This window comes from Syngnathus scovelli, chromosome 17 (assembly GCF_024217435.2).
Source record: "Syngnathus scovelli strain Florida chromosome 17, RoL_Ssco_1.2, whole genome shotgun sequence".
Lineage (NCBI taxonomy): Eukaryota > Metazoa > Chordata > Actinopteri > Syngnathiformes > Syngnathidae > Syngnathus > Syngnathus scovelli.
In genome coordinates, this window is record NC_090863.1 from 3,914,848 (window position 1) to 3,942,577 (window position 27,730).

The 27,730-nt window shown below is 44.2% G+C and overlaps 5 protein-coding genes across 7 annotated transcripts; 3 read left to right on the forward strand and 2 right to left on the reverse strand.

Annotated features, from left to right (window-relative positions):
• The first annotated feature begins 667 nt into the window (after positions 1 to 667).
• nadkb (NAD kinase b) lies at positions 668 to 7,294 on the forward strand. Its single transcript, XM_049746491.2, has 12 exons — positions 668 to 871; positions 1,854 to 2,150; positions 2,234 to 2,317; positions 3,167 to 3,296; positions 3,762 to 3,870; positions 4,071 to 4,156; positions 4,236 to 4,338; positions 4,440 to 4,600; positions 5,600 to 5,699; positions 5,779 to 5,936; positions 6,022 to 6,104; positions 6,537 to 7,294. The coding sequence occupies exons 2-12, from the start codon at positions 1,855 to 1,857 to the stop codon at positions 6,694 to 6,696; spliced, it is 1,470 nt and encodes a 489-aa protein (XP_049602448.1). The 5' UTR covers positions 668 to 871; position 1,854; the 3' UTR covers positions 6,697 to 7,294.
• Positions 7,291 to 11,450, reverse strand: sec62 (SEC62 homolog, preprotein translocation factor). Its single transcript, XM_049746499.1, has 8 exons — positions 11,298 to 11,450; positions 10,415 to 10,523; positions 10,138 to 10,243; positions 9,872 to 10,055; positions 9,594 to 9,680; positions 9,458 to 9,518; positions 9,264 to 9,383; positions 7,291 to 9,199 (listed from the first exon to the last, which is right to left on the reverse strand). The coding sequence occupies exons 1-8, from the start codon at positions 11,331 to 11,333 to the stop codon at positions 8,724 to 8,726; spliced, it is 1,179 nt and encodes a 392-aa protein (XP_049602456.1). The 5' UTR covers positions 11,334 to 11,450; the 3' UTR covers positions 7,291 to 8,723.
• A 441-nt stretch (positions 11,451 to 11,891) lies between these two features.
• Positions 11,892 to 17,961, reverse strand: samd7 (sterile alpha motif domain containing 7). Of its 3 annotated transcripts, XM_049746482.2 has the most exons (10): positions 17,421 to 17,961; positions 14,727 to 15,188; positions 14,478 to 14,609; positions 14,277 to 14,400; positions 14,075 to 14,199; positions 13,917 to 13,998; positions 12,997 to 13,658; positions 12,817 to 12,926; positions 12,630 to 12,740; positions 11,892 to 12,272 (listed from the first exon to the last, which is right to left on the reverse strand). In XM_049746482.2, the coding sequence occupies exons 2-10, from the start codon at positions 14,761 to 14,763 to the stop codon at positions 12,018 to 12,020; spliced, it is 1,638 nt and encodes a 545-aa protein (XP_049602439.1). In that variant the 5' UTR covers positions 14,764 to 15,188; positions 17,421 to 17,961; the 3' UTR covers positions 11,892 to 12,017. The 3 variants fall into 3 exon arrangements, with proteins under 3 accessions (XP_049602439.1, XP_049602440.1, XP_049602437.1); XM_049746483.2 differs by lacking the exon at positions 14,727 to 15,188 and having other exon boundaries at positions 17,421 to 17,896; XM_049746480.2 differs by lacking the exon at positions 17,421 to 17,961 and having other exon boundaries at positions 14,727 to 15,476.
• A 1,322-nt stretch (positions 17,962 to 19,283) lies between these two features.
• Positions 19,284 to 21,393, forward strand: LOC125984555 (apolipoprotein D). Its single transcript, XM_049746528.2, has 5 exons — positions 19,284 to 19,821; positions 20,192 to 20,326; positions 20,464 to 20,585; positions 20,653 to 20,738; positions 20,904 to 21,393. The coding sequence occupies exons 2-5, from the start codon at positions 20,213 to 20,215 to the stop codon at positions 21,161 to 21,163; spliced, it is 582 nt and encodes a 193-aa protein (XP_049602485.1). The 5' UTR covers positions 19,284 to 19,821; positions 20,192 to 20,212; the 3' UTR covers positions 21,164 to 21,393.
• Positions 21,394 to 21,579: 186 nt separating this feature from the next.
• and2 (actinodin2) lies at positions 21,580 to 27,581 on the forward strand. Its single transcript, XM_068648709.1, has 6 exons — positions 21,580 to 23,912; positions 23,975 to 24,047; positions 24,984 to 25,028; positions 25,221 to 25,384; positions 25,511 to 26,380; positions 26,970 to 27,581. Exons 2-6 carry the CDS (start codon positions 23,990 to 23,992, stop codon positions 27,357 to 27,359), a joined length of 1,527 nt encoding a protein of 508 aa, XP_068504810.1. The 5' UTR covers positions 21,580 to 23,912; positions 23,975 to 23,989; the 3' UTR covers positions 27,360 to 27,581.
• The last annotated feature ends 149 nt before the right edge of the window (positions 27,582 to 27,730 follow it).

Here is a 27,730-nt window from a genome sequence, read left to right on the forward strand (position 1 = left end):
AAGCCTGATTGATTGTGAAAAAGTTGCAAGTGCCATGGCAACTGAAGACAAAAATAGACTTCACATTTGATAAGCGGCAAGAGGACAACTGAGGCATATGGCCCACAGGGTGCAGGTTACACACAGCTTTGAGTTCAATGGACCCCTGGGGGCGCCATCTGGGGGGCTAAAGCAGCCCCCCCAAACACAGACACACACAGACACACACAAAGCATCCAGCCAAAGTCCAACAATGGCAAGTGTTTGCTCAAGAGTGTCTGGATTAGACGGGAGAGCACAAGTACACTGTGTTCTCTTTGGATACACTTGGCCACAAACTTAATACATAATATTATGTATGTACAGTACATGTGCTAGCATAGCACCAAGGAAATACTGGTAGTTTACTAATAATGCACCAATCTGCACCATAAAATAATATGTATTGCATAACGTATTGTGCAATATGTTTTATATACATTTACATTATTTTATATATTTGAAGACTAAATATATTTTATACTGTAGTAAAACAACGTTTTGGAATTATTTTTCATGATTCGATTGCAGTGGTACATTTGTTTCAATAATGTAGTGTACTTTTAACACTCCGGGCGTAATTCTCTAACCACCACACGACCAACCGTGGCGCTGTTGCACTGCAAGCACAAAGTCCTGCTTAAATACGTGCACCAGAGTGAGACAGTTGTAGGTCACGCGGTGTTCATGCTAATGGTGCTTGTGGTGTTTTGACGCCGGTGTGAGTGAGCGACAAGAAGAACACACATTTCCCGTCCCACTTAAAACGCTGCTCTGCTTCGAGTTCCGACAACGTCGTTCCGTTCTCGACATCCACCATGAGCCTCCGTTGCTTTTCATTGTCGTAATTACGGTACGTATTAAACGACGGCTAGCTAGCTGCAGCTATCAACAAACGAGTCGAGGCAATGAATGTGTATTTCTACGGCGTTTTCGGACAGCTCCAGGAGAAATGTTAACTTATAGGGCTTAAAATTGAGTTAACTGTTTAAGTTAGTAGGTTGTTTGTTGGACAACGACTTGGCGCTGCCGCTATACTAAAATTTGGGCTAACGAGCCATAAGATAATGGAGAACTGTAAAAAATTTATACATTTGTCATTTCTGTTGTTAATAGTTTAAGGTAGCACCAATAAGGTAAGAATGACTGTTTCAAATATTTTTTGTGTCATTGTTTTAACACAACCACGGTGGAAGGCGCATGTTGATGGCGTCATTTGTAACCCATTTGTAGTTGATTTTTGAATATCTAATATTTTGCTAATTTAATATTATTATTACTATTTATATTGTTGGTGTTGTTTATTTTTTATTTTTCTATTATTTTTAGGCTTTGAAAAAAAGAAAACTCATCAATTATCCATCCGTTTTATGAACCACTTAACCTCACGAGGGTAGCGGGCGTGCTGAAACCGAATAAAATTATTAATTCTTTTTAGACTAAAAGAAATCCTGCCAATAATCCAGATCCCTTCAGTAAAATTTTCAAACATTTATGGTCAATGTTATTGTGATTATTAATAAAATCGTAGTTTTATTTAAAACATTTATTAGTAAATCCCACAACAAGCTGATGTTATGATGAAATAATATTGTTGATGGGAGTGGTAGTATTAGTGTAGCTATTATAATTATGAATATTTTCTATCCTGCATATAACCCTGATTTAATTATGAAGTACTGTTGTGAATAATTGTTATCCTGTATTTTTTATTATTCAGTGTCATTATTGTTTCCCACTCCTACTGTGATGGAAACAAGTAAAAACATTTTTTTTCTTTTTTTCCGATGAGACGTGTACATGTCCTTTGACGTTTTGCTTTTGCCATGGCGCAGCATGGAGAACTCTGAGGGCGGCACGTCGTCGGAGCCCGACGGTGACACGCCGCAAACGTCATCTTGCCCGAACCGAGTATCCGACCCGGCGCGGCCTTCATCTTCCGAGCACCGTGAGCCCAGGAGACTGCGTGAAGCCAAGCAGCAGCAGCATCAACAAGAACGGCGGCGACGACGGCGGGGGGAGGGACAGGAACAGCTGCTGCGAGAGACTGCGCGCCGGAGGTTGCCGGGCCAACGCGAGCACTCGGAGGCGTGCGGCTCAGTGAGCGACGCAGCGGAAAGTTCGCCTAAGAGGTTTGCTCGGGCCAAATGCCAGCTGGTCGCTCATGCCACTGGCACGGGTGGGTTAACTTGACTTCTTGCTTTTCCCTCCGCAGGAGAGCTCACTTCCTTCATGGACCCTATCCAGCCACTCACTTTGGACCCAAAGCCTGCATTCTTCCCAACCCCACTTCAGTCATGTAAGCGACTGCGTGTTTGTGCACTGAACAAATAAAAAGACCTTTGAATGTAGTTAATTTGAAGAGGTACAATACATAGGTTGCAAAAGACTAAAAATGCGCTACGCTGTTGTCGTTTCCCTGTCTGCGCCTTATGTAATGTTTATAAAACCAACGTACAGGAAATATTTTCGTTATGTTGTTGTAATGCACAGCAATTAGGGAAACGATGTTGTGTGCTTTAAAGCAATTTAATTACATGTATGTTTGGAGTATTTTACTCAATTTATTTACTCAATTTTGTTCTGTAAATATAATTACATTTTTTTAAAATTTGCTCGCCTCAAAATGGAATTGTAGAGTATCTATCCATCTGTCTTTTTATCTGTCCATGTGAATGTTGTTGAACTTTTTTTTCCCTGGCAGCACACGTGCACATACATATGCCTGTATGTATGTGTGTGTGTGTGTGTGCGTGTGTGTGTGGACATTGACACTAAAAGCCTTGTGTAACCCTGTGAGATAAGATTTTTTTTTAAAAAACACACAAACATGGAATGGCGTGATTGGTCGTTTTAACTAAATATGGGAACGGCTCACAGAGCAGCCAACTACAGATGCTTGCCCACCTCAGGTCAGTTTTGTGTGTTCCCCTCGGAGTGCGCGTCCGATTTTTTTTTTTTTAACAATGCCGGTGAGCCATCATGCTAAGGGGGAGCGAGACAAAAGGTAGAAGAAAATAGGAAAAGGTGCCTTTATGGTAGTTTGTTGTGGTTTCCTACCCAAAGTACCCTAGAATGTTGAACTTTCAATAGGTAAGAAATCTTTTGTCACGACGGCACTAATGACGTTTGGATTTGTGTGTCTCAGGCACATCCAAGACCCTTCAAGCCAGCGTCTCACCTGGAATAAACCTCCTGTCAACGTCCTGGTCATCAGGAAGATTCGAGACGAGACCCTGGCGGAGCCTTTCAAAGAGTTGTGTCGCTTTCTAGTGGAGGTATGCCCAGCAGCAACGCAACAAGCCCTTTGTTTGCATTTGTACAAGGACAGAGACATTTCCAGCTCAGTACAAAAATGTGGATGATCTAAATCAAAGGCCTTAAGGCGTTCCATACCAGCTCTCTAGAGGCGAGTCCTAATAAATCCCACAGGGGAACAGGAACTTGAAATTCAAATTCAAACAAGTCAGACGGATTTAAATGCCCAGCAACAAGCCATTCGTTCTATTCTTTGTCATCAATCCACATTCATTGTGATACATTAGCGCTGGAGTAAACCTGACAAGTGTGATTCTGTAGGTGTAGTATGGACAGGCACATCGTAGCTGAGATTAATGCAGTGTCCATCCTGGCACCAAATTGAGCCAACAGCTCATCAAAACGGAAGTGGCAGTCATCCAGAACTTGGTGAAATTCACCAAGGTTATGGCTTGTGTGTCTGTGTGTGTTTGCGTGCAAATTAGGAGAAGCAAATGATGGTGTACGTAGAGCGGCGCGTGGCCGACGACGGGACACTGTCCAAGGATGAAAACTTTGGCTCCATCCGAAATCAGCTGTGCACGTTTAGAGAGGGTGAGTGAGTTAGTCTGCCGTCGTTTGTTATTTCTATGATGTATTCCTTTTTAGCTATATCCTGATAAATCGTCATTTTGCTCACTGTAATTTTGATATGCAATTCTCACATGACTTCACCACTCATAAACTTGGCATTCCAACAAGGGGGGTCGACTTTTTCTATACACCATACAGTGTGATTTTGTGACCCACTTCAGGCTACGACGACATCTCGGACTGCATCGATCTGATCATCTGCCTGGGCGGGGACGGCACGCTGCTCTACGCCTCTTCTCTCTTCCAGGTACATACACGTGCCTCTTTAGCATCACGTTAGCATTAGCATCTATGGCTCGCTTGAACTCGAAGTTTTTTCATCCCAGGGCAGTGTTCCCCCGGTGATGGCGTTCCACCTGGGCTCCCTGGGCTTCCTGACGCCCTTTAAGTTTGAATCGTACAAGACCGAAGTAGACAAAGTCTTTGAAGGTAGGCTACTCAACAGACACTTCATTAGGTACACCCACAAAGTCCAATGCTAACCAGACGGCACCAAAGTTCATTCACAAGCCACTAGCTGATGCGTTCAGGTAACGCGGCTATCACCTTGCGGAGTCGGCTGAAGGTGAAAGTAGTGAAGGACATGTTCCTACCGCAGCTGCAGCAGCGGGAACAGGAACAGGAAATCAACGGGCTCGTTCCTCACCGTTACACCAACAGCGAAGCGGGCAAGGTCACCCTGCAGCTTCAGGTGAGCTCATCCTGTCTTTCTCACTCAGTGAAAACAATATATTGGCACCTTGAAATACGAGTGACTAGATTGTTTTTCCGAGATACAGGTCATTAGGTTTTTTTTTGTTGCTTTGACTTGTTACTGCAGACTTGAGCTATGAGTATAATATGGTGGCAATTAGAAGCTCTTGGGCAAATAGTGAACTATTTTTCCAAAAGCGACTTTAAGCTGTTTTTTGCCACTCCCCCTTGAAACTGACTCAAACTAAACCTAAAACGGAGAATTACACCCTTTGGATTTAAATCAAGCACGAAACTTTGCCTTGCTGTCTGCTCCCTTTTTGCTAATGCGACATAACTTCTTTGTTCTGGAGCTTTAATTAGTTAATCTTTTTTTCCAGCTGTGTAAAGGTGCACAATGTAAAAGAGTGCGTCCTCTCGTTCCGTTCCTTTTTCATCCCCGCCGACTTTGTTGTTGGTTTTCCTTCCTGCCTGGTGCGCATAGGCAAGCTTGTTGCCATGGCAACAGTCATAATAAAGCTGGCGGGCGGATGACACAGAGGAAGGCGAACGCGATGCCGTGTGCTTATGTTGAGCTGGGTTGCCACAGAGATGGTGGCGTCAACAGCGTAGTCGACGCCAAATGGATGCTTAATGGAGTCTGCTGACATACGCACGCACACAGCTCCAGTGGATCATTCCCCCCCCCCCCCCACACACACACACACACACACTCTTCCCTGATGTCATGATAGACTGAAAGCGCTTAGTGATGATTCTCCCGTCAGCGCCTCAGTCCAACCTTCTCTCGGGGGTGCGCTTGGCATCTGACGTCAGCGCACCTATCAGATATCGTGAGTGTCTGATGCGTGGGATGCCGCATGAGCCACATCCGGCCCTTCTCATTCGGGGGGATAGTGAGCTGGAGCTAAGCTCAGCTGACTTTGGACCCCGGGGGAAAGAATTAAATGAGTCGGTGTATTTCAAGAAGCAAGTCTGTCATGACCAATGTTTGCAGGTGCTGAATGAGGTGGTGGTGGACCGCGGGCCTTCGTCCTACCTGTCCAATGTGGACTTGTACCTGGACGGGCGTCTCATCACCTCCGTGCAAGGCGACGGTGAAAACACACGCCCGCCATTTTGTTCCAATCTCAACATCTCCAGTGAGCGTTAACTGTGACTTGCGTCCTCCACCAGGCGTGATCGTCTCTACGCCAACGGGCAGCACGGCGTATGCGGCGGCGGCCGGGGCGTCCATGATCCACCCCAACGTGCCGGCCATCATGGTGACGCCCATCTGCCCACACTCGCTCTCCTTCAGACCCATTGTGGTGCCCGCCGGAGTGGAGCTCATGGTGGAAAACAATAACTTGATTTATAAATGTGTATGTGTGGTTATTATATTTTCTATATTATCCTTTTTGTTTTTTTCCTCCCAAGATTACCTTATCTCCTGACGCCAGGAATACAGCCTGGGTGTCGTTCGATGGCCGGAAGAGACAAGAGATCCAGCATGGCGACTGGTACGTCCACCGGACATAGAAAATAGTAATCCAAGGATTGTTGGAGTTGATTGATGAGTTGCTTCTTGAAGGCTTTTGGTTTGCTCTCTGAAAAAGACTTGACTGAGGAAGTGAAGATAGTCACACGGAAACACAATTTCTTTAAGGTGTACACATCTGAAAATATAAAAATATTTTTGTTTTTACAGTTAAGAAAGTCATGGTAAAATGCTGACCGATGAGCAGTCTAATACAATCTTTCCACGTACTAAAGTGTGTGTGTGTGTGTGTGTGTGTGTGTGTGTGTGTGTGTGTGTGTGTGTGTGTGTGTGTGTGTGTGTGTGTGTGTGTGTGTGTGTGTGTGTGTGTGTGTGTGTGTGTGTGTGTGTGTGTGTGTGTGTGTGTGTGTGTGTGTGTGTGTGTGTGTGTGTGTGTGTGTGTGTGTATTCGTAGCATCAAGATCACGACGTCATGCTACCCCGTGCCATCCATCTGCTGCCACGACTTGGTGTACGACTGGTTCGAGAGCCTGGCGCAGTGTCTGCACTGGAACGTGCGCAAGCAGCAGACGCGCCTCACTGAGGCGTCAGACACGTCGGACACGGAGAACTGACCCTGTCCCACACCACGCACGCCTTCCTCTACTCCCCCCCCCATCTCATTGCAGATCCTGAGCCAGCTGCCGCATCTGTGACGGTAATCACCCCCCATAGCGTCCTTTTTTTACATTCCACACAGTGTTGAATTCAAAGAAAAATCAGTGTATATATTTGTACAAATTATATTATAGTTCCTAGTTATTTAATATCATATTTATATATTGTCAGAGTCACACACCACCAAATAGAGCAATAGAGCAGTGGCAGTGTTTCCCAATATTTCTCGAGCCATCGGAAATGTTTTCCTGGGATTACGCTTGACGCCAGTGATATGCAAAACAGGATTGATGAATTAAACCTAACAACACAGATTCCACCAGATGGCGCTAAACTAACACTTCTGTTGCAGCTAATAGCCCATATGCTCAGCTTCAGCAAATACTTAAGATATTGGGTCCCCCCAAAAACATGGACATTTGAATTAGTTTATAGTGACAAATGGCTCTGAAGATTCAGAACCCAAGCTTACGGAGTCAGCACATCAAAAGATAGCTGGCAGCCCAAATTGGCAGTTAAAAACAAAGCAAGAAAATAAAGATGGAACACACACCAGTACTTTCTGTTTTTATTGCAATAAGATATATCCATACATCCCCCTTTTTTTTTTTTTTTAATTAAATTATACTCCAATATTGCATGAGAATCAAATGTGAACAACTATCGGCAGTCAGAGGACACAAGAGAGAGCATTGACATCCACAACTTTCCACTCGCCCGCTGTAATGTGCGATAAGTCATTTTCATTTCATATATAGACCATATTGTACAAGAGCAAGTGGAGGGAAACAAAAGAATCAACACAAAGGATGACTACATGAAATGGGAAATAGTAAAAAAGAATAGTGAGTGAAATAAATTAAAAGGGCAGGATGAAAAAGCAGCCAATAGGGACATTTCTACTGTTACGTTGACATAGTCGTATAAAAACTAAATAAACACGGTGGCCGGGAGAGGAATATTTATATATCTCTATATATATATCTATATATTTAAAACCTCCTAATGGAGAAGACGCAAAGAGGCAGTTACATGGACTGCAAACACGGTATGCATAATTATAGCTCATAGATCCAAATACTGCCAAGGAGTGGGAGAGACACACCGAATACCTAAATTATGACACCGTTACTTTGTCTCCGAATTTTTTTTTTTTCCAGGAAACGAAAGATGCTTAAACCTAATCAAAAAAAATGTTTTGTGGTTTAAATTTGTTTTGTGTGTGTCCCTACTGCTCCTTGATCAAATCTAAATGATACATTTCAGAATGTGATCCTCTTCAACACTTCCACACTGTGCTCTCGTTTGTGAACTACACTCATTGCGTTGTTTGGCACCTTCTATTTTGAAAGTAGACTGCGATCTTGTTGACCAAGCGTGCGTGCACCAAAAAATAAAAATCAAGTTCACCTTGATGAAATTCTGAGCGCCTTTTTAAGTTCCTTTAAAAACAAAGTTTGGTCCCTCTCCATCACATTGGGATGCGGGCTGCAATGACACCAAAAAAGGCGGTACAAATGTCTGAATGTTTCGTGTTCTTTTTTTCGGGGTGACATAAAATTTCCTGGGGAATTTAAAATGGGGAATTTTGGAAATGGTGTATTCCAAACTGTTAACTTCATGAGAATTGAGCGTAACTAAATGAAATGAATGGAAAGCTATCACATTCAAGCGTATATTTAAATTGCTCTGTCATAAGCAGACATCTACAACTGATAGCTCTCCTTGCCCACATGCGAGGGCATTACCTTAGTTTAATTGCACCATATCCCCCCTAAATATATTTAAAGTTCCCTATTAGGAGCCAAACATCAATTTGATAAATACCCGGTTTATTCCCATTAATTCATGTGAAATGTTTCCCATTTGGAAACTCCCCAAAGTTTCTCAACCCGAAAGTGAAATTGATGCAGGAAGGGATGGCAGATGAGCTCGCGTGGGGGCAAGAAGTCAGTTGAGGGTGATGGGACTTTTTTTTTTTAGTTTATGATTGAGTCTCTTTGCCCTCTTCTTTCTCTTTGTCTTCCTCGTCTTCGTCTTCTTCCGTGTGCTGGTCCAGTTCCTCCCTGGTGATCATCTCAAAGTCGTTGCCGTTGCTGTGTTGCGATCCTTCCTCTTCCTTGCGCTCGCTGTCTGTGTCCGAGCGTCGCTCTTCCTCCTCCTCTTGCTCCTCGCCGCTTTTACGCTCCTTGTCATCGTCTTCGTCCTCCTCCTCATCGTCGTCCTTCTTCTCGCTGTCTGACTTGTTGTCATCACTGTCTGACTTGCGGGCCTGGCCTGCGTCGCTGTCCTTGTTGTCTTTGGACTTCTTGCCGGCGCCTCGCGGTCCTTTGTACTCGTGCGTGTAGAGCGGGCGGAAGGAGTCGATGAAACCAACGTCGGCCGTCAGGTTGGGTAGGAACCAGAAGTGGTGACGCCCGCCAGTCAGCACCCAGATGAGCAGGAACAGTATGCAACGAGCTGGGAGAACAGTGGAACCGTCCTTAGATTTGTAATTTGGGAAATTTGAGGTGAGCGTTCTTACCGACGGCGAGGAACAGAATGCTGGCCACGAAGCATCCGGCGGCCACGCTCAAATAGTAGACCCCCACGCGCATCTCCGCGGGCCATAGCGGGAAGAGCGTAGCGGCAATCACGGCAATCACTGACGACAACATGTTAAAAGGTTCATGACAACATTTAGTAGGTAGAAGAGACAAGCATGCGGCGCCAACTGACCCAAGATCAGCCCCATGGCGAATGTCTTGAAGGGGACAGGGTCATAAATCCACACGTACACCTGAAGAGGAGGGATTTTTTTTTTTGTGAAGGCTGATTGTTACTTCTAATTTAAAAAATAACGGTCACTTTTGACCTCGTTTCCGTCGAGGAAGAGCTGGTCCTCGTGCAGCTCTAGTTTGAACTTCTTCTTCACCTCCTTCTTCTTCTTGGGGCTTTCATCCTGCAACCAATATTAACACGGACATCAGTCGCTCCAGCTTTTCTACAAAAGTCTAGTTCCGTTTGTAACTCGAGGGTATAAATATTCATGACAGGCCTACTGTAATGCGATCGTTCCTTGCGAGTTATTCATGACAACGCTCACCTTGAAGAATAGAAAAGAACAAAGATGAGAAAAGCCATCAAACGTACGCTTTTGTCCTTCTTGGCTTCGCCAGAGTCTGCCACCTCCTTCTTCTTGTCTTTGTCCTTCTTCCCCTTTTTGTCTTCTTCCTTACCACTGTCACCCTTGGACTTCTTCTCCTTCTTGGGCTCCTTTTCAGCCTTTTTCTTCATCACTTTGAGCGCTCGCTGGAAGAACTGCTTCTTGAGGAGTCTGCGTAGGACACGCAACTCAGCAGTTTTGTCAAAATTCGACACTCCAAAATGTGTGGCCATCGTGCATTTGGTGCGGGTACCTGTTGCAGTAGTCGGCCACCGAGTCTCTGGTGGTGAAGACCGCTTCCTCACCCTTCTTGGCTTTGGCCCACTTGGAATCCAGTAAGCAGTCCACCGCCTTGGATGCTGGTCGACGGATGAGAGTTCAAACAAAAAAATTTTTTTTTTCTTTCTAAAAGTAGTTTTAGATTGGCCATATCCTGTGAAAACTGATCAGTCATTGCTTTTATTATGGCCTACGATTGGATGTAAATAGCAACTTGGCGTACTGTTACTGTGGTTTCGAGGACCACTTACCGGTGAAGTAGTCCACTCGCTGGCCCATCATGTTGGTGGACTTGGTGGGACAGTTGAAGCGCATGTACTTGGCCACCGCCTTCTCCTCCTTGGTAGGCTTGCTCACCTCCTAGACGGACAACAATGTGGCGTGGTAAAATTTGATTCATTCATGTTTACAGTGTCCACACTAACTCAAACACTATGCAGTTTCGCTGGTACTTCTACAGGTTACATTTATCGTGTCTTGATAGTCTGATGTGTCAGTGTTTGAGATCGAGTTACTTAGTAACAAGTTGTAAAGACTGGGTTCAAATCCTGCTAGTCGTGTGACAACTGATGTGGTAAAAAATATTACATATATAATCTGGTGCCGCTCTTGGGAGATAAATAACCAAAATATTCGCACTAGCTGTGGCTTCTACACACTGTTACTAATGGGTTCTTGAATTGACCATTTGCTGTAATCTATTTTTAATCTCTTTAGGGTGTATTTTCTCAGAAATAGTGCAAAATCGATCCAGCGATTGGACTAAACGACCAGGCAAGTGCCACATGTCTTACGTTATGTAAACACGTCGCTCATTCGGTTCGAGATGACAACACCGAACATCCCAAATCGGCGCAGTAAGACACGGCAGACAATAAGAGAGACTAAATGGATGAAATATATATTATTATGAGTGGGTAAATTTGCGTTTAAGCGAGGAGACTGCATTTCAGGTAACATTTCTGCCGACTCCAATGTAGTTGAAACGCAAGCTAACTTAGCTACATTAGCATCAGTTAGTTTTGCCAAGCCAGCAACAAAGGATCCTCAAGCGATCTCACGAGTGGCAGAGATGTGGCCGTTGAGCCACCGGCAAAGGTTCCACAACCCTAGAATGGGGAAGAAAAATCACACCTGGATACGTTTCTTATGTCTCCTGCGCTCCGCCATGATCGTACACAGCTCAGCTTCTGTCGATCCAGATCGCGCCTCAAGTATCGCGAGACTACGAATGCGAACGCTAAGGACCGTGCATTGTGAGTACTAGTGGTGTGTTTTGCGTGTGCCAAAATTACATATTACATTTAAAATGTTAGACTTGAATCAAATGAATGGTAATATAAACATATTGAAAATTGATTTTTACAATCAAATTCAAAATAGAGCATCGAGTTTATGTGTACAATATAGCTCTTGGTCAGTCTTATACTGCCTCCAGGTGGCCAAGGTAGGCATCAACACGATGGACGTTTAATCAAACAAAATCTGTTCACTTCTTTTTAATTCTATATTCAATTATGTCAATAACGTGTGTTTTTGTTACGTACAACAGTATACAGTGCTATCGTTCTTGTTAAAAAGAAAACACCACATAATTTTTCATGGGTTTTTTTTGTGGGGGGGGGGAACTCGTGCTGTATCAAGGCACCATTGTATTGTGATTTTCCAACATGGCGTTGATCTATAATTACAATAAATATCTATTATCACTTTAATAAGTGAGTAATGCAATGTAAAACAAACCTTTATTTACAATCCATTTCAACAGTTCAAAAGGGTGTATCAAATTTTAATGACGCTACATAAATAAATACATAAATGAACTTGTGCTGCTGTTTTGGCTAGCCAGAGAGTTCAAATGGGCTCGGCGGTTAACTCTTTCGGTCGAGGGGAAGTGTTGTCCGGCTCGCAGAGGTGCTCGGCGGGTTTCAGGACGTCGGTGGCTTCCCGGGGGCTCGCCGCCATGATAATCATCTCTTCGCTGTTACAGTTCCCAGGTGAACCCATCTCTGATGAATGGTCGCCAGGCTTGTCTGGGGCGCCTTGCAAGGGGCCAACCGGGAGCGGAAGGTTCATCATGTACAACATGCTGCCCGTTCGCCTCGACACCTGTTGAGGTGAGAGAACACAAGATAGATTAGACTTGACTTATTTTAGATGTATTCTTTCAGACTTTATGCAATCCACTTTGTATATTATGATTTTTTTAAATTGACTTTTAGCTTCATTTTATTTGTATAATTTCCAATATATTTTTCATTTTCTTCCATTTCATTTAGTTTATTTTTTTATTTCATGACACTTATTTTGTCGAATTGGAAGTTAATTTTATTGATTTCTTTTCATGAAATAAACGAAACGAAACGAAAATTTTAGTCAATTATTCTCATTTGAGTTTTTTTACAGCATCATTAGTAGATTACACAACACTGCATTATATAACATGATATTTTCTGATGACATTACCTGAGAGCGAATCTTGAGAGCAGGCCCGAGTTTAAGTCCAAGTGTGTCCAGCAAATGCTCCTCTGAGAGCAGGGGCAGTGTTTCACCATCAATCATGTGGTCTTTAAACGTCTGCACGGTCGAATCGTTTTCTTTTGTGAGCGTGACAGCATTGAATGGAAAAGATAACGCAAATGGATACACCCACCTGAGCGTACTCTGAACATGTGGGAATGGTGGTGATAAAGTTGTAAACGTCATTGACGCCCCACTTCCGAATGTCTTCAGATACCTCATCACCGAAGACATTGGGCGGACCTGAGGAGCCAATTGTTTTCATCATCCCATCATCACTAATCATTTGAGCAATGTTTGTTTTCAAACGCACCGGCAGGTAGGAAGCCATTCCCGGCAACAGGGAACATGTAAGGCATCCCCCCTTGGGGGGGATACATGAACTTGTCTTGGAAGGCGGCACACTGGCTGGGAGCGTCCTTGTCATTGGCTCCATTGTTGCTGGCATCCACGCGCTGGTCCGGAGCGCCGCCCTTACGCAGGCCCACCTCGCCCTCCTTGTAGATCTTCCTGCCTCCTGCAGCCGCTTCAGAGTCCACTTTGGCTGGGTGGTGCACCTTGCTGACAGAACACTCCTCTCCCACTTCCCCCTTCAGGTCCACTTCCTTCTCCTCCCCGCCAGATGCACCCCCGGGACTCCGCTCCACGCTTTTGTCTTCAGCCGGGCCTTTGACGTGACCGCCGGGGTGGTCGACGCTCTTGTGCGCGGTGGGCCGCCTACCCACCCGGCGGCCCCGCTCTCTGTGCAGCGTGCCGATCGGGGGATAGGGGCTGGCTGTCATAAGGATGCCGTTTGAGTGGAGGTCGTCCAGTGTGGGCCGGTGGACAAAGACGTCGTGGCCATCGGGCATGCGCTGGCGGTTTCTGAAGGCCATGGGGTTGGCAGGGTACGACATGGGGTTTTCTATGCCCATTAGACCCTTTTGGTGGGCGTTCTCAAGCTCTTTCTGATGCAAAATGGCATTCATCTCCATTCTGAACACAAGATGAAAAGACACTCTAGGACTAGGTCCTCTGGCTTCCTCCCACGTTCCAAAAAGTTACATGTTAGACTACTAGAGGGTACTTGGAGTTTGCCAACCAGTTCACAAGACATTCATTGTTGGAGTATATGTTAATGATGTAGTCAGAAAGGCCTGAAGAGAAGATTAGGATCCACAACCATCTACCACGCGCGTCTCCGTTTCATTGTACTTGGTTGAATCTTTCGTTTGATGTTGACCATGCACTCACCTGGCCATGTTCTGCTTGTGAATGAGCTCCTGTCGTCGGGCAGCCGTTTCCATGGGCTCCGAGGGCAGGAAGCCATAGCCAGCTGAAACCAAGACACACATTACACTCTTAACCTTTAGGGATGAGAAACAAACTGACTGGAAACTCTCTGTTCTCACCTGGTCCCGGAAAGGTTCGCCCCGGTAGGACGCCAGCAGGTGGCGCCAGAGGGGGTCCCAGGTGAGATCCCATGTGCATCTGCCTTCCATCCGGCGGTACCATCTCGACTGGCGGTACTAATTCCCTGAGAGAGGAGGTAGGTTCATTTTTTATGTTGTACTTAGATAAGATCACCAAAATATTAGTGGGAGTTTCCCGAACCTTTCCATAAAACGAGGTTCAAATGGTGTCGGGACCCCCTGTAACCTCTGCTGACCCTGAGTGAGGATCTGTGGCGCCATGGCCATTTGGTTCCTCATCATCATCTCCTGCCTCTGCCTTAACTCTGCCACACACCACACACACTTTGTCACCGGAATACCATTAAGAAAATCGTATAGTCGTCTTTCCTTCCTTTCTTACCATTTGCCGACATGCCGTTGACCAGCCGGTACCAGTGCTTCTCATCCATAGCTCCCTGCTCTCCCAGCGCCGTCATCTTCCTCAGCTGCTCGCGAGGGGTCATAGTACGCTCCTCGGGCCACCACGAGGATGCTGCACAAAACAGAAAACAAAATTAGAAGGTTAGCTATAATTGCAGTATAATGTGCGTATTGATGAAAAGAAAAATCTCTGTCTCGAAGAGTAAACATTGCTATTCTTCATATGCACCACCAAGAGGCAGCAGTTCATCCATCCATCCATCCATCTTCTTCCGCTTATCCGGGGTCGGGTCGCGGGGGCAGCAGCTTTAGGAGGGACTCCCAGACTTCCCTCTCCCCAGCCACTTCATCCAGCTCATCCCGGGGATCCCAAGGCGTTCCCAGGCCAGCTGAGAGACAGTCTCTCCAGCGCGTCCTGGGTCGTCCCCGGGGTCTCCTACCGGTGGGACATGCCCGGAACACCTCCCCAGGGAGGCGTCCAGGAGGCATCCTGATAAGATGCCCGAGCCACCTCATCTGGCTCCTCTCAACGTGGAGGAGTAGCGACTCTACTCCGAGTCTCTCCCGGATGACCGAGCTTCTCACCCTATCTCTAAGGGAGAGCCCGGACATCCTGCGGAGAAAACTCATTTCGGCCGCTTGTATCCGAGATCTCGTTCTTTCGGTCACGACCCATAGCTCGTGACCATAGCTGAGGGTAGGAGCGTAAATCGAGTGTAAATACTATATAAAAAAAAAATACAACCACCTACGCCAAGTCATTAGTATTGGCATGTCACTATTAAATACTGTTAAGACCAGCAGTAATCCATATCCGGATTTGACTGAATATTTACCTTTACAAACTTGCATCATGTCTATTTCCTGTTGTGCAAATGCTGTCCCCTGCCACTAACCTTGCGCATGATGACTACCTCTCAAGTGTTCCCTCTCAAAGCATCTTATCCGAGATTTGTAATCCCCCCGCTAGTCAAGCAACAGTCTGCCAGCTACATCTGCTGACCCCCCCCCCCCCCCTTCCTATCCCATCTCCCACCTTCCTCCCCGTCGTCCCCACTCGACTCCCCCACACTTCCCCCTGGATCCTATTAGCTAAATCGTGGCTATACAGCACTTTAACAGGATGTGTCGGAGGTAATCCTCACGTTTAGAGTTTTACCCCCAGCAAACCTTGTCTGTAAGCATCCTGGACAAGACACCCTGAGTGCAAAGCCTATTAGCCCCAATTAGCACCCAGGATGTCCTAGAAACACCTCAGGGATAAATATGGGGGGGCACAGTTGGTTGATGTGTTGCTATGCGGCCAGCATGACACACCTGCGTTCCTTTTTTCGCCGTCCAACATATGCCATACGTGCAGAGATGCACTTTTGTGTGCAGTCAACTCTTTGCTTGCGGGCCGCTGTAAGGAAACGCATCTCGCTTGTTTAAGGATTATCGGATTAGCTCAACATTTAAACAATCAAATTGTGTTAATCCTACATTTGTGGCAAAAAATCAATATGAAAATTTTTTTTTTCAGGAACCCTGAGGCGATCGCAGCAAACAAAAATGAGAGGCATTTTTAATTCGGGTTCAGGGGAAGTTTAGAGATTATTTATAATTATTTATGGTTGTTTAACAAAACAGTCTTGTTGGAATGGTAATAATTCACTAATGAATATGAATACACTCAAAATAGGACAAAATGGGATCAGTTAATCCTGTCAATTTATTTTTGCTTCGCAAATTATTATTTATTAAAATATTTACAATTTATTAAAAAAAATGTAAATGCAAATAAAATGAAAACCAAATTAATGATACTGTATTAATAACCCAAATTTTTTCCGTTACTATTATTAAACAGCTTTTTCTTTTTTTTGCTTTTTAATTATTTGGAGGGGCAAGTAACCTCACCTCACCTCATTGTCGATTTATTCTCAATACTGGTGTGTAAACAATAGTTCAGAAGAATTAATGAACAATTCTCCAACCCCATAAGTGATATTATTATTTTCAAAAGAGAATAGCCTTAATGAAAGGTGAGCGCTCGCAGTATTTGTGTGACAGGCGGCTGCCTAATGCGCAGGGGATTGGACTCCTTGGGACTTACTGTTGCCCACGTAATCCCATTACAAGAATGAATTAAAGGGAAAAATTGCTGACGACTTATCTGCAGCCTATAGAGGAGGTCATATCAGACATTGTCTCGCCTTTTCTTAATCCTCCTGACAAACACATACACACGCACACACACATACACACAAATATACATGCACGCGCGCACGCACACGCAGTAAAGCTTCACAGACTCTCAGTTACACATGGACAATTCCATTATATGCAGCTTGTCAGTGGCGAGCGGTGATTGAACAATTAAAGCAGGGTCAAGGCCTAAAAAGGGTTGCAGGGTAAATCCTCTTGCAAACCCATCAATCATACGATACTCTTCTGCAGAACATTCATTTGAATAGAAGGAAAGATAAACACCCCTTTACTTTCCTTTTTTTAATCAAAATTAGTGTGGAGAAATTGCTTGATTCTGTGGCTCCGAAGTGTTTCCGGTTTTACTCAATTCAAGGTACCAAATATGGTTTCTTGTCATACAAAACATACAAAAAAAATACATAGATTGTTTTTATTTAAATGTTCTAAGTTACCGAATATTGTTCCTTTCCCTCCAAAACTTCTCAACAATACGTTTTAAACCATACAATATAAAACAGGTCTATTTGAAGTCATTTTTTGCTCTATAAAAATCAAATTTTTTTCATTTGTTGATTGGCTGAGAGTAGTCACATGATTATCCTGCATCAACAAATCAAGATGAAGTTACCAAATCTGACACTTGTCATTTAATGAAATGGACACCGATGCTGTTGAAACTAACAATGTACAGCATCATGTCAAGTGCTTCCATTTCAGTCCCGGAAGGACTCACCTTGAAAATCCAGCGAACGAATCTTTGTTTCACTTCAGAACCAATAAGAAAATAAGATAAAAAACAGCTTTGAACATCCGATATGAAGCGTTCCGTTCCGTGCCTCAACGCTTTCTCAGCTTCCCGCCACACCAGCCAGCTGCCTAACTGCCTTAACTAAAAAAGACCTTCTAAATACCGATTGGTTTCATCTCCATTAGCGTGCCTTATCCGCGGCGGTAAGCCCTCCCTCGCCCTGACATCACTGCGATCTCCCCCGTCCAACTGCCCGGGTGCACCTTGCAAAAAAACTCATGTGTAATTACTGAAGCAGCACTGCTCCTTAAGCGCTAAACCTCTTTGGACGTTTACCTCACTAATCCCTTGTTAGCACTTTAGGCCATAGTTAAGACACCTAAATGCTTAGCTCCCTTTTTGCACCGGCAAAATAAGCAAAGACCTCCCGCTCAGAAGCCTGATGCCGCAACGCTTGGAAAATCCTTCCATAAGTCTTGTTTGTGCCTTTTATTTGATGGAGTGTTGCAATCAACGGGGTGCCGACATATTGGCCCAAACATGCTTGGTGGTTCTTTATTAAAATTCCCTCTAAATTGGCCAGATCATCTACTCAGACCTCCTAAGATGACAGTTTGTGCCCACCAGCCGCTACTGCCTTTGAGGCGTGTTTTCTAAACAGGACCACTGTCCATGGTCCCAACGTTTCCGCAAAATTAAGACGTAACGGTAGAGTCCACATTTGTTGACCTTTCATACAGAACACAGCGAAGTGGGACAGCTGAAGGGTTACATTGCAGTGAATAGATGAAGTCATGGAGCCATATATAGTTATATAGCCTCCTGGATTGAATTTCTACAACATTGGTACAACAACAGAATCTGCATTGATTTCCCCGTGCCTTTCACACAGAAACCCAGTGAAGCGGAACAAATAAAGCCATGCAAATAACCTCAATAGACTTGAATAATATATTGGGCTGAAAGTAGATAAATGAAATCATAACGATGCTTTCATGCCAAGAACCTGCATTTATTTTTTCTGTGCCTTTCACGTAGAAGCCAGCAAAGAACAAAAAAAATGAATGCAAGAGCCTCACCAGCCTTCAATAATTTGCTCATCTTTATTGGCACTCTGTGTGAAAGAGGCTAACTCCGTCAATTGCCAACAAATTCCCAAAAGAATTTAGGGAATGTTTCGATCAGAGATGAATTTGTCTCGATGTTTTTCTGCACTGATCTGCACTTGTTTTTTCTTTAGAACATCAGCTTTTCACAATAATAAGAATAATGAATGAAAGCATGCTAATAAACTCACCAGCCCTCAATAATTGATCAGCCTGCTCTGTAGAGATGAAGACATTCCAATTAGCGCATCAGTGGAATAATGGCAGAGTCCTTTTTCTTTTCTTTTTTTTTTTTTTTTTTTTTTTTTAAGCCTGTACTTTTCAAACAGAACCCAGTGTCGCCCCTTTTAAATTGTAAACTGGCATGACATCAGAATTGGTCAGTAAATGATAGCCTACCACGAGCGATACTAGCAACATTTTGCCCTCCAACAGACCTAATAAAGGACTTTGGAATTAAGCATTAGGACTTAAAAAACATCTAAACTGGTCATTTAGGAATCTGTGTAAGCTTTTTATGAGGGATTTCTGTCCATCTTGTTTGCAGGCGGCATTATAGAGTCACGGTGAGGCAAAGGGATCACAGCAGGTTTAACCTCCATGGCTATAAATTGACAAACAAGACACTCTTTCTGCTTGGTCCTCTTCTAATTACAGCTACAATCTGCCATCCGGACGTTTCACACTGCCGCCTAATCCCGCTAAAGTGGAAGCATTACGTCTTGCTCAAATCTTGTTTACCTCTTGTTGACTGTGAGCTGATTGTTTAGGTTGAATAATCCCAAAAATAAACCTTCAATCTGAGTGGCGGCACATTTGGGAACATGCTGTTGTCATCAAAATAGCGCAGGAAACGGCACCAATAGGCTGAGAACTATTAGCGTATCAGTTTTGTCATAAAAATGCTATATATTACCACAAAAAATACTTGCAAAATTTGGGAAAAACACAGGAAGTCTGCCATTGTGGTTTGAAGCGGCCATTTTAGGGACATATTCACCATTTCATGGACCCATCAAAAATGTATTGTCTTTGAGATTCTCTCCATGCTCTACATTTTTTTCTACATATAAAACCCCCTTCAGAATTCAAAGAAATGTTTGTATGTAGCACAGCAAAGACCCAATCAAGATCCCTCATGATTCCAATTTACTGCTAATAGTTGACTTCAAGTCTGAAATAAAGTGAAGACTCCAGCACAAAGGCACAATTGATGACGCAGTGGCGCACTGTGAAGCAACTCTCACTCGCTGTAACACTTCTGTCTGACCACCTCGGAGGTAAGAACTTACTCTCATAACTTTTAAATCAATTTTGCCATAAGCAGATTTAATCACGCAAACTAGCCTACAGGTATTTTTAAATGATATTGATGTGTTATGTGTGAATTCGATGTCCTGTCATCCATTTTGTTTACAGAATAGCAAAAATGGGGATTCAAACTTTAATTCCTCTCCAAGTTCAAGTTTATGGTCAAACGAAACATAAAATAAAGAGAATTGTCTATTCAAAACAACTTTGCTGTCTGCTAGCTTAATGCTAACACATAATGGGATGGGCTAACGAATGGCTTTGACGTGGCGTGATGACACAATTCTATAGAGTGCCGTATATGTCTGATTACAACATGGCATTTTTCATCTTTGTCAGGTGTCAAAGGTGAAGCTCAACATGAAGCTGTTTTTGGCACTGGTGGCATTCATCGTACCTCTCGTCAGAGGTCAGGTGCCTCACTGGGGTCCATGCCCTGAACCCGATGTTCAAGCCGCCTTCAACCTCAAACAGGTAATTCTGTTGCGCTCAATTTATGCAGCAGCCCTTTTTGGAAAGGAAAGGAAACCACCAGGGGTCAAGGTCATGTTCAGGTTATGAAAGTGATGTGATTAATCAACAATTAAGAATAATCATTGTGCCTGTCACAGTTCATGGGGAGGTGGTACGAAATCGCCAGACTCCCGACGCAGTTTGAGAAGGGACGCTGCATCGAGACAAATTTTACATTCAGAGGGGACAAATCCATTCGAGTGGTCAGCTCGGAAATACTGTGAGGGAAAAGATGGTGATTATAATGACATTTCCAGGATTATAAAAAGAATCGTATTGATCAACAGGAAAGGAGAGCTCAGAAAAATCGAAGGAACCGGTGTCATTGAGGATCAGAAAAATCCTGCCAAGCTTGGAATAAGCTTCTCTTACGGTGAGTTTAGTAAAATCTTATCAATCCCTTTATTAAATATACAAACACTCTCAAATTGTCTTTTCCCAAAGAAATGTTTTAGAACCCTTTTAAGCAATTGTTACTTGAACACAAATGGTGGAGCAACATATGTAGACAGACAATATCACTTCTTTTATCCATCAGTGCTTCCATTTTCTCCCTACTGGATCCTGTCCACCGACTACGTGAACACGGCACTGGTGTACTCCTGTACTGACATCCTGCGTCTCTTCCACCTGGATTTTGCCTGGATCCTGAGCCGCACGCGCACGCTGCCCCAATCAACCATTGACAGCGCCAAGGAGACCTTTGCCAACAACAACATTGACGTCATACGCATGATGGACACCAAGCAGCAGGGCTGTGACAAAGACGCGCCCTGGAATGATGACCAGTTCTTATAATACTTTTTCTAGTAGCGCTTCTGTTGAGAGGGGAGGAGTTAGTTTTAATTGTCTGTCTACATGTGTTGCTGCACCGTTTGAGTTCAGTCCATTGCTTACTGGCTTACAGCACCGCAACATAGATGATATTTAGCATTAGCTGACTGAAATGCATGATTTAAATATACAATGTGTGCTTCTCCTTGTGTTAGACTTCAACTGGGAGTGACAATAAACAGCGTGAAACCTCATCTCACAGACCAAAAAAATAAAAAACTGCTCATATCTTAAAAAACTCATTAGTCGGGTCATTGGCATCTCGAAGCGCCACTATATGCAATCTTAGCTATGTTTCCAGACTCCATGTATACGAATGAAGTCTCATTAAAAACAAAGATGCAGTTAGGTCTGAGTGGTTTGAACTGAGCGGCCCCAGGATAGAAATCACACAAAGATGTTTAACGAGTGTTTCAGAGAGGTTTTCAAGGGGCCACTAAGGAGATTCCTGCTGTTGTAGCTACACTGTTTTGATGCCCACATGCAGGAGACGACATCTACTTTAAAATGGCCTCCAGTTGTCTTAATATGACATGTTCTTGCCACTATCATCTGCAGCCCATCTGGGTCATATCTGCTTCCTGTTTCAGTATCATTGCAGTCCATTGAGGTAATACACATTTACGTCCTGTTTGGATATCTTGTCACGTGCTTTTGGTTGCTTTTTGAAATACAGTTTATCGTTTGTGACTTGTAAAGTATTGTCAAATTCACCATCGCGTTTGCCCATGCAGATTTCGAGGAACTGTTTTTGGACGATGTCATCCAGTGACAGATGGCGATGGATCGTGCAAATCAAGACCTTCATACTGAACATTCTTCCAAGTAAGTGCAGACCCGCCATTTTGCTTCCATGGCTTAATGACATACAATTTTCCTTCTGTTGTCATTTTGCTTTTTGAAAACTCAGCCTGCAGATGTTGTGGGATTCTTCACATCCTCAAAATTATTTCGCCTGGCAACACCTGGCTAGTAATTATACATATGATGGGCTCCCGTAAATATGTTGTACATGACGTGATGAGTGGTGTGTTAGTATCATGCCTTGTGACAACCACTAAAGGGCGCGTTTGCCTGGTATCTGGGTCATGCCTGTGCTATATCCAGCCACACAAGTATTAAATTGATTCTAGTAGTTCTCTGTTTATTTTTTTTAAGTGTCTTTCTCAGCCAGTACTTCTCTTGAGGTGTGCAAAAACAAAAAGTAAATTCATATTTTGGTAGTTGAGGAAATCACAGGGGATTGGCGCCAGATTTTGTGCTCCCATGTTCTTCGCAAGCGCCACGTCGCTTTTACAAGGGTCTGCCTTTACATGAGTGTCTCGTTTCCAAGCAGCGTGAGGCTCTTTTACGGGCTCCCAACGCATATTTTATTTTTAGTGGTCGATGTAGTCGAAGAGACACGTCACCACGGAAGACTGAGATGGTATTTAATTATGACATTAATTGATGTTTTTATGAAGTAGGCCTACTGTGGTGTCGCCACCATCAAGTCACATTTCCTTCAAGTATCAATTGGTGGCAGTAATGTGACATTAAGCCAACTCCCAAGAAAAAGAAGAAGAAGAACTGACAATACACAAGTTTTGTATATATGTTTAGTATCCATAAGCATCGTGGAATGCTTAATGGCTCAACTTTCCACCAAGTAGCAGCAAGATGTAGCTTCATTAGTGTGTCCTGGTTAGGAAGTCTGCTTCCTCTAATCACTCCTTAGTGCCTCTACCATAAAAAGCATGGCGGCGCCTCAAGGAAAATCATAAACTGAATGATCATTTATGTGCTGTACTTTTTTTTTTTTCCCATGCTGTTTATACTGACAAAAAGTGTTGACGCACTCGTCATCGGTTAAATGGAAATGGGTGAAACCCAGTTAAATTATTAATCCAGAATATTGTGCCTCCAAAACTCTTAATCTAAAAGCAAAATCTATTTTTCAAACTGTTACACACCTTTGCTTCAAATCTTAACTTGGAATCGTAGGTCAGGCTTCAAGCTTGATTATGAAACCACTTCCTTGGCCCAAATTTGAAACCCTAATCCTAATTTGAAACCCAAAGTTTCTGTTTCGACCCTAGTTTCAAACACTAATTTGAAACCCAAATCGTAATTTTAAACTGTTCTAATTCTTAAACTAATCCCAAACCCTAATTTGTAACCTTAAACCACAATTTCAAAGCGTAACCCAAAATTTAAACCTAATATGTGGAGTGCCATTCCTCAGGGAAATGTAACAGGCCCATTCATTATCTATAGAGAAACTTGCAGAACATCTTTGTGTTATCATCCCAGATAAGGACCATTTTGCAAGGCTCCTGTTTGATTTTGACGGTGGTGTGCTGTATCTATGTGGATTTAATAGCTAACAGCTGCTCACTTCCACCCAATAAACCCATTATGTAAATGTAAAAATTCAAGTGATGGCAAAAACCTGCCAGGAAAGAACGCTTCTCTTGTTAGCACATCCCTCCGCACCACTCGGCTTCTAATGACAGGGCTGCCGCTGGTCGGGGTGGCGGCCAATCCAGCAATTCTCATGGCGTTGTCGTTTTTATTTTTAATGATCTGTTAGGGGGGAGGGGGGTGTCCTTAAAACCACCGCCCCTGCCTGCCTCTCCCATACTGTATATCAGAGAGGCACAGGGGGCCAGCCAGCTAAGGCCAACAAGCAGAAGAGGACCCCAAGACAGAGACCCCTTCAACACCAGCGCAGGTAACAACTGAAGTCGGCGTCTATGTCAGAATGTTAACAGTCTTTATTTAACACGCAGGAAGAGCCTCAAAACGAGCATGGCGTCGCCTTCCCTGATCCACGTTGGATTCCTTCTAGCCATCGTTTTCTTACCAGGTGATGTTTTTTTTTTTTTTTTTTTTGCTTTTGAAATGCATGAAAGATAAATTTAATGTTTCGGGTTTTAGTGGATTTTACGGTCATCAAAAATTACAACTGTATTAAAATTTAGGACAGTTAAAAACTGTACTTATGAACTGGGATTTCATTAAAATGCCTTGCTCATAAAAGTTAAATACACGTCTGACAAAATATATATATAATCCAAAAAATAAGGGGAAATGTATTAAATTAAAGACGTAGTAAAAAAATACATCGAAACCTGAATCATCATTTTAAATATAACTAATAAAAAAGATTTTAATCTCAAATTAAAATGTTACTAAAATCACATATTACGTACAATTATTCCACAAGGGTTAATAGTTTTGTTTACTCTCTAAAAAGAGAGGATGCAACCAGAGAATAGTTTTGTGGTTCGTTCTGTCGTTTTATATTAAACCATCTTTTCATAAATGCAACACGGATGATCAAAATGGCCCTTGATAGGGCCCTATATTAAAATCCCTAGCCGCTGTCCCCATCAGCTGAGTAGACAAGTTTCCATTTTACGAGTCGAGCGCTAAACTTCAGAAGGTAAAAGCAGAGGATATTCCACACGGGAATGCACGCAAAACACATCCGCATACAGTTTTTAATTTTTTTTCCTTTTGCAGCATAGCCGTAATTAGCGTGTGTGAGGGCCTGCACTTTGAAGTTTTACAGGTGGAGGTGGCCCCCCGGTTGTTGTATAAACACACAGATGCTAGTTAAAAGCGAGGGCGGGTGCTGCCAGGGCGCCATTGTCCGGGCACCTGCCGCGTTTCGCACCCCGGGGGCCCTTTTGGCCGCCTCAGAGTTTTTTCTTCCGTGTGCGGGGAAAGCGCAACATCTGGTCCTTGTCAGAGAAGTTGCCTGTTGCTTGCTAATGTGATTCCCACGTGTGCTTAACAGAGTTCCTCGGGGCCGTCCCACTGGAGCAGCGCAAGGAGGATGAAGGTAAGGGCCCGTGTAGCCACTCTAGGTAATAAATAATATAATGAATAATTGTGTTCTTTAGGAATAATTGAATTTAAAGCTGCAATCCACTTCTAAGATTCATGCATTATTCACGCTGGAGTGTGAAAAAACGCTACCGAATGACCTTCCAGCCATCGTAGGAGTTCTTCATTTCAAGTGCCGTGTTTCCAGTTGGTGTTGCGTCTGATGACGAGAAGGCTAAGGTGGTGGCCAACCTGAGGACGGTGGCACGCCACAGGAGGAACGCACCCGTTATGGCGGTGCCCCAGTTCCAGCACTCCCCAGACTTCTGGGGCTGGTACAAGTACTTCATGGACAGCCACAACCAGGAGGGGGTGAGTGCGACTAACATTCATTATTTAGTTTCTCATGTCGCTTTTGAGTCTGGGAATTTTTTTTCTTTGGTTTGATGAATCGTTATTTGCTTGTAGATGCTTACAGCAGGACTTTGTACTTTATAGATTGAGGATCTGGACCGTCTGTACGTGGCGTACCTTCAGAACAAGCACCGGACGGAAGAGGGCCCCACCTTCAACCACTACCTCAAACACCTGAGCGAAATCTACAAGGCGTGCGCCGACTCTGATGACCCAGAATGCATTGCAGAGTCTACCAGCAAGCCCAAGGCGGCCATGGTGATGCCTGCTCCCATCAAGTCCGCCGCCGTCCAGATCTGCAACCCCTACGTGGACCCCTACTGCCTCTTCCCGCTGACCTCCAAGGCCGCCACTGCCCCGGCACCAGCCCCAGCCAAGGCGCCCGCCCCCATTCTTCCCATGGCTCTGAAGAGCCCTACAGGCTTCTATCACTACGCCCCCATCCTGGAGCCCTTCCTGAGCTACGAACAGAAGGCTGAGCTGCTGCGGATCTGCGGCCATGATGACGTCGAGTGTCTTCAGTACCACCTGAGGGCAGCGTACGGCTACCGACCTGCTGCTGGTCCCGCTCTGTCCTACACTGCCCTCAAATGTGACCCCAAGGACCCTTATTGCAAGCCAATGATGGTTCAAAAGGCCCCCACAGGGTATTACCATCGTCTGTACCCAACCTGCGACCCGGCGGATCCCCTTTGCGTGGCCCCGCCCGCCGGCCTCGGCGTCGACTCGGCGCCTCAGGAGCAGCATTGCAACCCGCTTTTTGACGCCGGTTGCAACCCACTAACCGCCACCAAGCTGGCAGGCCTCACCAAGCCCGTGCTGGAGTATGCTCCCAAAGGCCAGCCCGCTCACGTCGCCGCCCCCCTGACCTGCGACCCCCGCTACGATCCCTACTGCATACTGGCGGCCGCCGCTGCCCTGCGCAAGTCCCAACCACAACTCCCAGAGCAACAGGTCTGAATCTCACGCCCTGAGTAATGTCGACTAGACTTTCATTTTTTTCATTCCTTTTATTAAGTAATATACGTTGGTACCTTGACTTAGGAGTGTCCCAAATTAATTTTTATTTATAAAGGTGAGTTAAAATATTGGTTGCGAGCGAGCTTCAGATACGCTACCTCTCTCATGAAGTAAAAGAAAAATGGGGCGATTGAGGTGCTGTGATGCCCTCGCACAGTCGCTGATTCACTTTCAGCTATGAATTGAGCGGGACAAATAGTCCAACGCAAAATTACCACATAGAGTCATCACATTTTATCACCACCTCTAAGTTGCAAGCATGGTCATAGAACAAATTAAAATCATAAGTCAAGGTACCACTGCAAAGTGGATGTTCCAGACCGATCTGCAACAGCTCTAAAACAGAATAAAAAAAAAAAAAGACAAGCGCTACAGACAGCAGATATCTGCGATAGACAAATAGACAAAAAAAACTGTGCGACATAATGGGAGAAGACTCTCGTGATTTTTTGTTGCATCATGCTTTCACTGTCTGTCTGTATTGACCAAAACCCACCCATCAATTAATCAATCAATCAATCAGGTCGGCTACAAGCTGGGCATCCGCGGCAAGACCAAAGAGGGCTACGATTGCTATATGCACTATGACAAAGACTGCATCCCGATCGACCCCCAGCAGAAGGCCCAGGCTCCACCTGAGCCCCGCTGCCATCCCTTTGACCCCACCTGCAACAAGTTTACGCCACCCTCCGCTGTCCAAGCCCGGGGACCCGGCAAGGGTGGTATCATCCTGCCGGACCCCCACTGCGACCCCGAGCTCGACTACAACTGTCGCCTGCGTCGCGCCGACACAGACGACGAAGAGAAAGAGGTTTCCCGGCCCGTCCAGAAATCAACCAAGGAGGCCACAAAATCCACCGTCCCTCGTTTTGAGCACTTCCTCTGGGGCATCATGAGCCAGCGCAAGATTTAAACCAAAAATCACAGCATAACATGAAGCAACTTCAATAATGTGAGTTTTTTTTTTTTTTTTTTTAACAACAGTTAAAAGAATGTTAGCTAGATACTGTTAGGTTGCAACATGTGTTGTACATTCCTTTGTCAAGATACCCAAAGTGTATTTAATATTGATTTTCTGCCCCAGCCGCTTCATTTATTCCTTTTGATGAATTTCTTAATAAAAACTAAAGCTGAATGGGCCCATTTCTTTATGGCAAATCCTTGAAATGATCAAACCTGTTGTGATAGACATATCAAACTAATTCCATGAATTTGACAAAACCGATGCCTTTCTCCCCACACTTTGAAAGATGTAATACCAGTATTAACCACAAGATGGCAGAC

Coding starts and splice junctions, on each gene's coding strand:
- nadkb (XM_049746491.2), top strand. CDS start 1,855: ATGGAGAACTCTGAGGGCGGCACGTCGTCGGAGCCCGACGGTGACACG. Junction 2,318..3,166: donor CCCAACCCCACTTCAGTCAT/GTAAGCGACTGC, acceptor TGTGTGTCTCAG/GCACATCCAAGACCCTTCAA. Junction 5,700..5,778: donor CACCTCCGTGCAAGGCGACG/GTGAAAACACAC, acceptor GTCCTCCACCAG/GCGTGATCGTCTCTACGCCA.
- sec62 (XM_049746499.1), bottom strand. CDS start 11,333: ATGGCGGAGCGCAGGAGACATAAGAAACGTATCCAG. Junction 10,056..10,137: donor GTGGCCGACTACTGCAACAG/GTACCCGCACCA, acceptor TGTCCTACGCAG/ACTCCTCAAGAAGCAGTTCT. Junction 9,681..9,871: donor AAGCCAAGAAGGACAAAAGC/GTACGTTTGATG, acceptor TATTGGTTGCAG/GATGAAAGCCCCAAGAAGAA.
- samd7 (XM_049746482.2), bottom strand. CDS start 14,763: ATGGATGGATGGATGGATGAACTGCTGCCTCTTGGTG. Junction 14,401..14,477: donor CAACGGCATGTCGGCAAATG/GTAAGAAAGGAA, acceptor GGTGTGTGGCAG/AGTTAAGGCAGAGGCAGGAG. Junction 13,659..13,916: donor CACAAGCAGAACATGGCCAG/GTGAGTGCATGG, acceptor TCTTGTGTTCAG/AATGGAGATGAATGCCATTT.
- LOC125984555 (XM_049746528.2), top strand. CDS start 20,213: ATGAAGCTGTTTTTGGCACTGGTGGCATTCATCGTACCTCTCGTCAGA. Junction 20,586..20,652: donor GTGGTCAGCTCGGAAATACT/GTGAGGGAAAAG, acceptor ATTGATCAACAG/GAAAGGAGAGCTCAGAAAAA. Junction 20,739..20,903: donor TGGAATAAGCTTCTCTTACG/GTGAGTTTAGTA, acceptor TTTATCCATCAG/TGCTTCCATTTTCTCCCTAC.
- and2 (XM_068648709.1), top strand. CDS start 23,990: ATGGCGTCGCCTTCCCTGATCCACGTTGGATTCCTTCTAGCCATCGTT. Junction 24,048..24,983: donor AGCCATCGTTTTCTTACCAG/GTGATGTTTTTT, acceptor TGTGCTTAACAG/AGTTCCTCGGGGCCGTCCCA. Junction 25,385..25,510: donor ACAGCCACAACCAGGAGGGG/GTGAGTGCGACT, acceptor TGTACTTTATAG/ATTGAGGATCTGGACCGTCT.